At 42.6% G+C, this 12,544-nt stretch overlaps 1 protein-coding gene across 2 annotated transcripts in view; it reads right to left on the bottom strand.

Annotated features, from left to right (window-relative positions):
- Window positions 1–12,544, bottom strand: part of LYPLA1 (lysophospholipase 1) — a 45,044-nt gene that overhangs the window by 13,153 nt on the left and 19,347 nt on the right. For both annotated transcript variants that reach the window (XM_037892616.2, XM_037892614.2), the window contains exon 4: window positions 5,312–5,359. In XM_037892616.2, the coding sequence (XP_037748544.1) occupies window positions 5,312–5,352 (41 nt within the window). In that variant the 5' untranslated portion in view covers window positions 5,353–5,359. The remainder of the gene's footprint in view (window positions 1–5,311; window positions 5,360–12,544) is intronic.

Below are 12,544 nucleotides of genomic sequence, written 5' to 3'. Positions count from 1 at the left end.
AATGCTTCCATTTTGCAGTACAAGTTGTCCTCAGACAACTTTCTGCTCTGAATCAATATGCTCTCTACATCAGCAGAACACTTATTCAGCTCTATTACCTGACAGTTTCCATTTTATGAAGTGTAGTGACAACACATCTGGATGAATAGTTGTCCTGTTGTTCTGGGTAATTAAGTCTGGTAGAAGAGATAGAGGAACTGAAGGTGTTACCAAGAGATTTCTTATTTCCGTGAACCAGTATTGCCTGGGCAAATCCAGTGCTACTAGAATGAATGTAGCCTTGTTCTGTCTGACCTTCTTTAAACATAGGATCAAAGGATTTGGGGGATAAGCATACAACAGGCACTAAATCCAAGGGATTAGGAAATTGTCTCCTGGAGATCCCCGACTCTGCCCTCCCTTGGAAAAAAACACTTTGCATTTCTTGTTCTGTTCAGTTGCAAACAGATCCATAAGGGGAGCACCCCACTGATAACAGAATCCTTTACGAACCAAAAGTGATTCTGAGAAAAATACCTATTTAGATGTCTGTCGGCGTGTTGTGTAGGACTGGAAGATAAAGGTGCAGATAGCTGTATATTTTGACTTCAGATTCCATAGAAGTATTGCTTTCCTGCATGAGAGCATTGATCTGGTTCCTCCTTGTTTATGTAAGAACTGACAATAAACACCATGTTTTATCTGTAAACTCTGAACTTTGTTATGAAATAGAAAGGACATGCAGACAAGCTATGTTAGTCTGATCTCAAGGACACTGATATGAAGCCAACCCTCTCTGAGACCACCGACCCTGTACTGTCAAGTTGTCAAGATGGGTTCCCTAACCGAACAACAAAGCACTGGTCACCGTTGACTTTGTGGGAAGTGCTGGGGAGAACAGAATTCCCTTGCAGACCTGATCTGGATCTTGCAAAACTTCTGAAGGGATGCATACCCCCGTATCTATTTTGTGAAAAGCCAGGCAAAAACCTATCAATAACCACCCCTGAAGACAATAAGGATGCAGTCTGCTGAATGGAGTCAGAATACATGAAGCTGTGTGACCTAAAAGCTGAAGACATATACTTGCTGTGGTACATGGATTCTTTCCCATTTGATTTATCCTCTCTAGTATGGTGACAAACTTGGTCTGCAGCAGGTATGCGTAAACTGTCATGGAATTGACTACTGCCCCAATAAAGTCTACCTTTTGTGTTGGATTAAATGAGACTTTCACGTTCACACTCAACTCCACTGTGCACAACAGACATATGACATACTGAACACTGTTTATAACCTGTCTGAAAACAATCCTCTTACCAATCAATCAATAAGATATGGGTAAAAACATATTTCTCTTTCTGCAATGTGCTACTACCATGGCCAGATAATTTCGTGAAAGTTCTCGGTGCCACAGACAAACCAAAAGGCAGTATTTTGTACTGGTAATGTGTGTTGCCCACTACAAAGCACAGGTATTTCCTATATGCTGGATGGATAGATCAAAAGCTGCAAACCAAATCTAGAAGATCTGGGGAAGGAAATGTGAAGGACAGGATTACCATTAGGAATTTGAACTGGCAAACAAAGAAATGCAGATCTCAGATCCAATGTTGGACACCAATCTGGGGAGACTAGAAAATATCACAAATAGAACCCTTTTCCCCCAGCTGTGGGGGGAATCTCCTTTATATCACAAAGAGCCAAAAGAAACTTACCCTGTTGTTGAAGGAGACTCTCATGAGTGGAGTCCCTAAAAAGAGATGAGGAAGATGAGTTGGGGGTGGAAATGTCTTGGAATTGAATAGAGCAGTGGTTCCCAAACTTGTTCCGCCGCTTGTGCAGGGAAAGCCCCTGCTGGGCCGGGCCGGTTTGTTCACCTGCCGTGTCCGCAGGTTCGGCCGATCGCAACTCCCAGCAGCCGCGGTTCGCTGCTCCAGGCCAATGGGAGCTTCTGGAAGGGGCGCGGGCCAAGGGATGTACTGGCCGCCACTTCCAGCAGCTCCCATTGGCCTGGAGCAGAAAACCGCGGCCACTGGGAGCCGCGATTGGCCGAACCTGTGGACGCGGCAGGTAACAAACCGGCCCGGCCTGGCAGGGCTTTCCCCGCACAAGTGGCGGAACAAGTTTGGGAACCACTGGAATAGAGTAATCTTTGGAATTATTTTCAGTACTCCACCTGTCGCTGATGATACTGTTCCATGTTCCCTAAAATAATGCAAATGGTCCCCAAAGAGGGTAGGGAAGGGATAAAGATCCTGATTGGTTAGCAGCTCTCGATATACACATCAAAATGACTATAGAGCCAGCCTTCGCAGCATTTGAAGTCGATGAAGATCTCCTCATATATATATATTTTGTTTCTTCTTAGATAAATCTGATATTCTCTGATAAAGATGATAGAGTAGTGACAGTCTGTTTTGCTTGAGTATGATATCAAGACTGCTTCTTGTACTGGGAAGCGTAGCTGCCTAATGCGTGACATGGTACGAGACAGTTTTTCAATGTAACAACTTGTCAGTTTTAGAACGGAACAGATGATTCCCTTCAAAGGAAGGTCTTCCAATGTAATTTGAACCTTGTTTGGAAACCCAGAAAACTGGAGCCATGACACGCTGCCTAATTTCTGCTGCCATGGACTTTGATGCTGCATCAGCAGCATGACTGGAGGCTTGTAAAGAAGGTTTTAACTATTAATGGACCTTCCATAGACAGAGATTTAAATTTCTCTCTGACGTCTGGCAAAGGTTTATCAAGATCTTCAGCAACTTTGCTCTACATTAGTGTAATCATAACATGATAGAAGGAACTGATAATTCGCTATGAGAAGTTGAAGACTAGCTAACAAATAACTCTTCTTTACTAAGAGGTCCACTCTTTTCCTCTGTTCTCCTTTGGAGTAATTCTAAAAGACTGATGTTTCAACTTCTCTTGAGCTGTGCCAAGGACCCCGAACAAGATGCATTTAAAAATATTCAAACCCTATCAAAGGAACTTAACACCATTTTTCAGCCATTTTACAGGATGGTGATAGATGCTAATCTGCCACAATAGCTAGGTTGGTTCTAACAAGCCTTCATTTAAAGGTAAGGCAAGTGTATCCAGTAGAGATATATGCAAAATGTCCAATATATGTCCATTTTGTTGAACAGTCTGAGCAGGGATAGCCAAAGTTTCTATCATTCTGTGGACCAATTCCTGAAATGACTCATCTAATGACAATGCCTCAAGAGGAGCCATATGTTCACACTGTGAAGAAGTGGATGGAATATGCTCTAGGATAGTTTCAGAAACTTGTTGGTGAAGTCTATGTTCCTTTAGAGTTTGACATGGAGAAGAGTCTGGTTCAACAATATGTACAAGATCACCGTGATTGCTTTTGCATGACAGGTGGATCATGGGGTAAAAGAGATCTAATCCTGGAAACTGAAACTGAGGAAAGTTTTGATTTAGAATATTGCACCAGTGAAGTGTAGCAGTTGGTCCACATGGATGAAGTGAATGTGGCCAGGGCAGGGGGTACTACCTAGAGGCTTTTGAACTAACATGCCTGTATATTTACCCTACGTATGACCTGACTGTCAAACATATGAGTCATAAAAAGCTAATCCCAAAGGGTAAAAGGGTGAAACATCCCCATTATCAGAAAAGGAATACCCATCCTCCTCTTCTAAGGGGATGGGGTGCTGCTGACGAGGGATTCGGAGAATTACCCACTGATGGGGCTTACCACAATAATCCCTAGGAGACTTAGAAAGCATCCCCTGATTGACAAAAACATTTATTAAGGTGCAGACAGGCTACACTTTGTGCCATGTACTTCTGCACTGAGTGCTGCTGCTCCATAGGATGATCTGGCAGTAATAAAGCCTGCACCAAGATACAAATGCTGGCATCAGTAGCTGTGCTGCTGCAGGAATCAGAACTGATGTTAGAAGCAACAGGCTCTGAATGAACAGGCACAGACAGCTGCTTCTCTCAGGCCACCTGAGGAAGTCAGCACTGCAAGGGGCTGTAGCTGAACCAGCACCAGAGCAGCATGCTCAGAACGAGCCCATGCTGCAGACAGCCAAGAGAGTTGTCCTGGCACTGGAGAAACATGCTCAGAATGGACTAGTGCTGCAGACAGATGAAAGCTGACCCAGTGCCCAGAGCACAGGTGCTAGCAGCAGACAGCCAGCAGCCAGCAGAGAGCTCTGCTCCAGTGATAACACAGACACCAGTGAGGCTTTCTGGGCTGCCTCCTGCTGAACTGATGTACGAGGAGCTGCTTTCAGAGATCTCTTCATCCCAGAGACAGCAGGGAGTGAACCAAGACTCTTTCTTTGCGCACTCCTGAGAAGAGGGATACCTGTTACTGCCAACACAGAAGCAGCCAGACCCCTGGAGATTAAGGCAGTTACCAGAACATTTTTCACTAAGGATTGTCCCAGACTGGGGGATTCTATATTCCACCTGATCAGAAACTGGCCTCATATTTTTCTCAAAAAGGAAAAACTTCATCCTGTTGTCCTAGACGTAGCTGCCCTCTCGGCAAAGGTATTACAATCCTTACATTTTTCCTTTACATATCCAGCACCTAAAAAGTAATGACAACTTAAATGTGTCATGCATGGGCGTACCAGCCCCACAGGACTCAAAATGTAAAGCCTGGGGTTTCTGTCCTGACATAATATCAGACCCTCCCTTTAAAAGGCAGAAAATAAATCTCAACAAAGCTAAAACTACTAAAAACACTACACTAAATACCTACTCTAAATAACTATTTACATAATCCTAATAAAATAGGCGACTGAAAAAAGGAGTGGGACACTGCTATTTGGGTCCACTGCATAGCCAGGAGCAGTTGAAAGGAAAGGAATGTCAATTGTTTGTTCCACCCCCTTTCTACCCTCGGAGAGCGGGGCCCAAGGTCATCAAAGGAATAGGTACAACCAAAAGATATAGCTGACTAAAGCATTCTCATCTACAGCACATGAACACCAGAAGTGGAACAGAAGTAAACAAGCATACAAAGAATACAAACTTCCAAGCAGATTTAAGACTATGATGTATATTATACATTTGATGTTTTCAATTTTAAAAGTTGCCTTTTCCCTGTCTGATTTTTTTCTTTCTTCTCAGAGCTAGTGTTTCCTTTTTGCTTCTGTTGAGACAGTTTGACACTATTAATGAGAAACCTTTGTTAGAACAATATTAAACATAAAAGCCTTCTGCATTTAGAGTTGATTAAAGCTAGCAATTCAAGCTCATCCTTGAGTTAAGTCCAATCAATATAAACACTTGGGACTTTACACTATATATGATTATTTCTAATTCAGAAAGTACTTACCAAGATGGCATTGCCATATTCATGTTCAGAGAAACTGGCATAACTGGCCTAGAAATTGAGAAATAATATTGGCATAATTTAATACAAAAGGTTTGTTAACATAAGAACACACACCAGATAACTATTTCTGCATTGCTGCAAGATTTCAGGTTAGTTGTAAAGCTAGATGTTTCCTATATTTTCATCCCATTTTTAAAGCATGACCAGTGTCAGCTCTCTCATTTTTAAAAATGAAGGTAAACATGAGTGAGACCAATTTTGGTCTTTCAGAAGAACTACAATAGGTTTTGAGGCAGCAGATGAAAATAATTAGTAGCACAGCGACTTCCTTAAGAACAGAATGAAAACCCTGAGAGACTATGAAAAGCACAGACAATAGAAGCATACGAATGGTACATAGAAGACAAATTGGCTACTTTTACTGTATTTACATGCCCTCATGAAAAGAATGGGCGAGTAGATATTCAGAGGCAACAATGTCAAAGAACCACAGTTATTAGCACAAGTAACTATTCCTCAATTGGCCTCTGCTCATTCAGACTTATGGGAGTCTAGCAAACAGCAGTGTTGTATCATATTAAAGAAGTTCTGTATTAAAATCACAAATGAGTTTGATTCCCCATAGTTTAAATCCCAGGGTATTACTAATTAAGAGGTCTCTTGGTTTTTGGTACTGTTTCTCTCCCTCTATGTGTGAAACTTGCAAGCTGCTAATTGTGTTAGTACATTCTAAAACAGAGTCTGTTCTCAACGCAATTCTTTGTAACAACAACTACTCACACAGAGAGAGACTCAAAGCAATACTCTATAACAACAGAAACAGCACCCAGAGACTCCCCGCCCTTTTGTTGTATTCATCTCACTTTATTAAGAATTGTGATTAAAATAGAGTTCGAGGATGTATGTGGATGGATGCTTGGTGTGGATAATAACTGAATGATCAGGGAGGTGCCAGCCTAAGAATCCAGTGTCCATCGGCTGAAGAAGGCGTCAAGTGGAAATAACCAGAGGACCCCCGGAGGGCAGACTGGAATCCACCCAACAGCCTCAAGGATGGGAGAACCAAAGAACAAGATAACATCTGGCAGCACGGAGCCGTCAGGAATGTGCCATCTGCTAATTGACTCAGCAACAGCATGATGAAGCAATTCCCATAGACTGGCATAGGAAGAAATTCCTATAAAAATGGACTCTAGAAAGTGAGAACTTTGGGGTCTGATTCTGTAAACCAACTTCCAGGAGCATCAGATGAGCATATGACAAGGCCCTGCTCCCTCTTCATGTCCAGGCCACCTGGCCAGTGGCTTGGCGTGAGCAACTCTAAGGCTGGTAACTATGATAACAACCTTGCAGAACCTGTGTGTGTGTGTGTGTGTATGAATGAATGTGTGAATAAATATGAAATTGAATGGAATGTTATAGCTATAACTAACTGCTTACTATGATTCTTTCTGTATTCACAATAAATGTGGCATTTTGCCTTTTCCCCTTTAATAAGATCCTGCTGGTTTTTATTTTATTGCTATAACAGCAGAACCCCCCGAAAAGTGATTTAAGAGTTCTAATTGAACATATTCATAGAGCTCAGCAAATGCGGATATTCGCGGATCATTTTTGTGGATTGTGGATCGGCTGCAGATACAAATTTTGTATCCGTGCAGGGCTCTACAGATTCCATCTCCCAAAGCAAACATCAGATCTAGATACCAATTTGAGAGCAGTGATGTATAAATGGATGTACAGAAATCCACGTAGTAGCCCAGCTAGTAGTTTATGATGGAAACATTATGGAGGCACATCATTGATACTTTTGTCCTAAGAGATTGAGTCGTAAGACCCTGAGGCACTCTCACCCTAGCTGAGTCATAAGAAGTCTCATCGTACAACCTGTTCCACTTTGCAACTCCTAAAGTGGAAATGGCATTTTCTTTATGCTACAAGAAGTCTTGCTGACTTCCTAAAGTCTTCCGTTCTAGCTATATACATTAAAAAAAAAAAAAAAAAAAAAAACCACACACACACACACAAAAAACTGCAAAACCCTTTTTACATGGGGGTATGGAGCCTTGTTTCCTCCAGAAAATAATGAAGTTTTGGAAAGAACTATGAGATTGTCTCATTCACACACAAATCTTCATTTTTTCTATATATTTGAAATGAATTTGTAAGAAGACTGTCTCTGAAGAATATGGTGAAAATAAGATCAATTTTTAAAACTTTTGCAACTGTCTCCTCACAGAGGTAGTCATGCTCTCTTTAGTAAAAAGAAGAGTCCCGTTTTAAGGGCTCAAACATGAGTCCATCAGCCTTGTCAGTAACAAATTAAGATTCCATCATGGAACTCGTTCTCTGACGCACAAGAAGAAGTTAGGATACCTGAAAGGTCTGGGCTGCAATGGTGTGACACCTGAGAGACAAGCTGAAATGGCAGGTAGATTCACTTACTTGGACACAAACCGATGGCCCTCTTCCAAGTGAAAACTTCAGCTATAGCAAGGGAGCAGCTACAATAGTCTGTTCCAAGACTACAAACCTTTTTGGTGCCAAGAAATTCTCCAGACTCAATAGGTCAATAGATGCTTGATTAGTAGCAGGTTTTTTAGACACCTAGCAATCTCCAGTCATTGAACAAAGACATAAACCAAAGTGTTCCTTAGAAGCCAAAATCAGCATAGGTATTAATGAAAATCTAGCACCAAAAAGTTCAATTATTGGACTCAATGAAATCTTGCTGCCTGGCAAGCCACCAACAGAATTCTCCAGTGCTGGGGTTGCATCTGACGTGCCTGGCAGCATACTCTCTTCCAGTGCAAGGGCAGACAGTCAATCATAGGTCAGATCCAAGGACTGGATACTCAGGACTCATCAGCTAAGGCCCAGGGCTTCTGCTGCCAATTGGTGCAGGAATTATGTGTGACGGTCCTACTTACCAAACAGTAATATGAGGAGTGGGCTTTCCCAGCCTAAAAGAGAGCTGGTGTGTATATCCACCCTTGTTTACATGGAGAAGCACAATGCACAAAGTTTAAACCCCACTCTTAGCCAAACAGGCTTCCAGGGATTTGATAAACAGCAAAGCGCCCAGAATAAAAATGAACACAACACTAACACTAGAAATAAAGAGTCTTGGATCTGAAATCCAAAAGTCACTCTGGGCATGGAAAATAACATCCTTACATCCATAACTGTCTAAAGAAAGCAAGAAATTAGGGACATATGCTTTTACAAGCTTGGCTCCAAAAGTTCAATTTCACATGAAGTCCTTATGATGTCCTGGTTTCCATAAAGTTTCTAAAGTTTGGAACCACAATAGGAGCATCCCATAGGCAATATGTAGAGGCCACCCCAAAAACGACCAGGGACACTGATGAAATTGAAAGGCATCAAATTTAAAAGGGATGAGGATGATACTGGTCAGATTTTTTTTTTTTTAAAACCACACACTGCATAATTTAACAGTGGACTTACTGTCACAATGTGTCACGGCCAAGTGCTGAATTAGGCATTTATATGCATGAGAAAATAGTTTCAGACAGGTTTTACAAGTGTTTGCAAAGGACATAGACACCTATGTTTCAGGAAATAAGCCAGCTGCTAACAATTTAAGAAAATACTTCCAGTGTGAAGATTACATCTTAATTGTCCCTTATGTGGTTTCTTCCACATTCCTCTGAATAATGTGGTAGTGGCAACTGTCAGACAGAGGAGGCTATTACAGATAGCACAATGATCTGATAATATAAAAACTGCCATATGTTTTATTATAATGTTTGGTAAATTGAATCCCCCTCATCCAGTTCTGCTCGTGTGCCGGGCTGCACCTCACCGCACCACCTGCTAAAATTCTGAGAGCATGGGAAGATAAACAGATAAGAACCTCCCATTCTTTCCCCTCCTCTGGAGAAGAAAAAAAAAAAAAAGCTAGCCACTAAAGAATGGCAAAGGCAAAGAAGCAGGGCTGAGATCACCATGTGTTCTATGACAGTGGTAAAAACACTTAGGTCTTGCCTATTCTACAGCCTCCACTATTTCCAACACCACTGATACTGAAACCATAATGAACTATGGGTTCTAAGTTTGCCACTGTAGGTGCAGATGTACCTTTAGGTGCCCCCCTGCCTCTGATCACTTCCATGTCATACTCCGCTTTGCCAGGTGAAAAACTGAGACACCTTTACTTCAATCCACAGGTTTCTCTCTCTACTGCACTGAAGGCGGGAGATGAATTGTTTGTAAGAGGTGCTGAATGTGGGCCAGGAAACATAGCTATCACATTTTAAAATAAAAGAGCAAAGGGCCAGCAGGGAAGTGAGTACTGAGAGTGCTAGGCTATCATTCAGATGGCTCTGCAGATTAGTTCAAGGGGTTGCCTTTACTATATACAAACCAGATGCTGAACTCCACAACAGCATTCAGCCTTTCCCCACAACACTGCTACAGATCTCTCAAGAATGCTGCTGCTGCTGCTTAATGCAACATGGGATGCCTCTCCACTACTTTTGCTCTAATGAGGCAAGATGCTCTTCTTCCCAGAAAGAACAGTTAAGTCATAGGATGGACACAGACAATCTGAGTTTCTCTTAAAATAGACCAAGATTGGTCTTTTACTCACCCTGATTTTCAGTGTTAAAGAGATGCAGGCTACAGTTTAATGCCTTGTTTACTGGGTAAAGTCCCGTTACTCCTGACCAAATTCTGCACAGAATTCATATAGCCTGCATTTTTTTTCTGTGTCCCCCCGCAGAAAAATGCAAAAAAAAAAAAAAAAATCTCCTGGGGGACATGTGCCTGTTCCCTAGCAGCCCAGGCAGAGCATCTGGAGCAGTCTCAGAGATGGGGGAGAGGGGCTGGGCGTGCCTGCGTGGTTGATCACCATTGGGTGGGGAGGTGGGGCTGGGCGTACATGCGTGCCAACAAGCGACAGAGAGAGAGAGAGACTGACTGTCCCTCGCTTGCCACTGCAGCTTGCGGGCATGGAAGGGTAGGGCTTTTTATTATGCACGAGGCAGAAATGTAGCAGCCTGCCTGTTAGTTAACTGATCTCATTCTCTGAGGCACAAATGTACCAGCCTGACTGTGTAGTGACGTTGTTAATGTTCCTATTGTTAGTTAGCTGTTCCCATTCTCAATCAGTTCCCCCAGGATCATAAAACTTGTGAGAGTTTTAAGGCTCCTACATTGCCAGAGTGATGTAAAAGAGTCTTATTATAAATGACAGTGAGGGAATCCTCAGATAGGAAGATGTATGTGCTTTCTCACTTTTTCCTGTGACAAAGTGGCAAAATGGGGTTAGATTACAGCTCAGGATTTATTTCACTTACCCATAAAAAAAAATTAAAGCAAATAAAACATTTACTAAGCAGTGAATAAAACATCTGGACAATCAGAACCAAGCACTTCCTGAAGTACCCAGCCAGGTCCAGGAAAATGATTAGTACAGGGGTGGGCAAACTTTCTGATCTGAGGGCCGCATCTGGGTATGGAAACAGTATGGCAGGCCATGAATGCTCATGAAATTGGGGTTTGGGTGCGGGAGGGTGTAAAGGCTCTGGCTGGGGGTGCAGGCTCTGGGGTGGGGCCAGAAATGAGGAGTTCAGGGTGCAGGAGGGGGCTCCGGGCTGGGACAGTCTGTGTGGGGGGGTGAGGGCTCCGGCTGGGGGTGTGGGCTCTGGGGTGGGGCTGGGGATGAGGGGTTTGGGGCGCAGGAGGGTGCTCCAGGCTAGGACAGAGGGGTTTGGAGGGTGAGAGGGGGATCAGGGCTGGGGCAGGGGGTTGAGGCGTGGAGGACTGGCTCAGGGGTGCAAGCTCTGGGTGGCGCTTACCTCAAGCAGGTAGGGGCAGCGTGCGGAGCCCCCTGGCTGCCCCTATGCGTAGGAGCTGGAGAGGGGACATGCCACTGCTTCTGGTAGCCGCATGGAGGAGCCCCCGACCCTGCTCCCCAGCTGGAGCAGGGCAAGCCCCAGACCCTACTCCCCAGCAGGAGCTTGAGGGCCGGATTAAAACAGCTAGCGGGCCTGTAGTTTGCCAACCCCAAATTCTCAAAACTGTATGAGTTTCTTTTCTTTTCTTTTTTTTGCGGGGGGTGGCTGTTTGGTGTTCTGTAATGTAATTTAAATGAAAATCTAGGATTAGAACTGGAATGCAGGATATTAGTTACCAAGTGTTTGTAACTTAATTTCCATGTGTTTAGGAAATGCTGAATAGTTATTGTGACTTTTTTCTGTACTGTAGTTTAAATAAATTACCAAAACAATTGAAACTGGTTTGACTATATTGCATTATTTTGACAAATAAAATTTGCAGAATTTTTTGGTGCAGAATTCCCCAAGGAGTATCTGATGCTTGCTATCAAGAATTTTAGTTGTCTTTTAACGCAAGGTAGCTGAGAGAAATAAGCAGAAGGGTCAGCTTTGTATGACTGCCATCTCTCCAGACTCCCCCAAAAGGGGCTTTGCAGAACACAGCAGTAGTCCACAGACCAAGGTTTGAGAACCTTTATACTAACTACATGAATAACCAACAGTGTGCATTTTCTATGACAAAGGAGTGCATACAATTCAAAGATAAGTAAATATCAATTCTTAAAATTAGCTTCTCACAAATATTCATCCTGAGTAAAACCTGGCCATTCGAAAGCTTGCAAAAAGCAGAGACTTACATGAATAGTCAAATTGAAGTTAGCTGATGAATTTGAGCAATTTTCCAATAATTTTCTATTTATTCACTCAGATTAAGTTATTAGCAATGAAGCAATACACAAATCAAAACTTGGGGTGCTTAAGTAATTCACATCAATACTTCTTAAACTTTTTTTTAAATAAGCATAGATCTGCACTTTTTCAGTAAACAGATAGCCAGTAGTCAACCAAAGTGATGAGTACCCATAAATCCCACTGATTTCATCTTTCCACATTTGTCTAATGGCCTTACAAAATATAATCTACATCAGGGATTGGCAGCCTTTCAGAAGCGGTGTGCCAAATCTTCATTTATTCACTCTAATTTAAGGTTTCGCATGCCAGTAATACATTTTCACGTTTTGAGAAAGTCTCTTTCTATAAGTCTATAATATATAACTAAACTATTGTTTAAGGTTTTTAAAATGTTAAGAAGCTTCATTTAAAATTAAATTAAAATGCAGAGCCCTCCCCCCCCAGAGCAGTGGCCAGGACCCGGGCAGTGCGAATGCCACTGAAAATCAGCTCGCGTGCTGCCATAGGTTGCCTACCCCGA

The sequence above is a fragment of the Chelonia mydas genome, chromosome 2 (genome assembly GCF_015237465.2).
Source record: "Chelonia mydas isolate rCheMyd1 chromosome 2, rCheMyd1.pri.v2, whole genome shotgun sequence".
Classification (NCBI taxonomy): domain Eukaryota; kingdom Metazoa; phylum Chordata; order Testudines; family Cheloniidae; genus Chelonia; species Chelonia mydas.
Note: the sequence above shows the minus strand (reverse complement) of the source record. Positions and strands in the feature narration are given on the sequence as shown.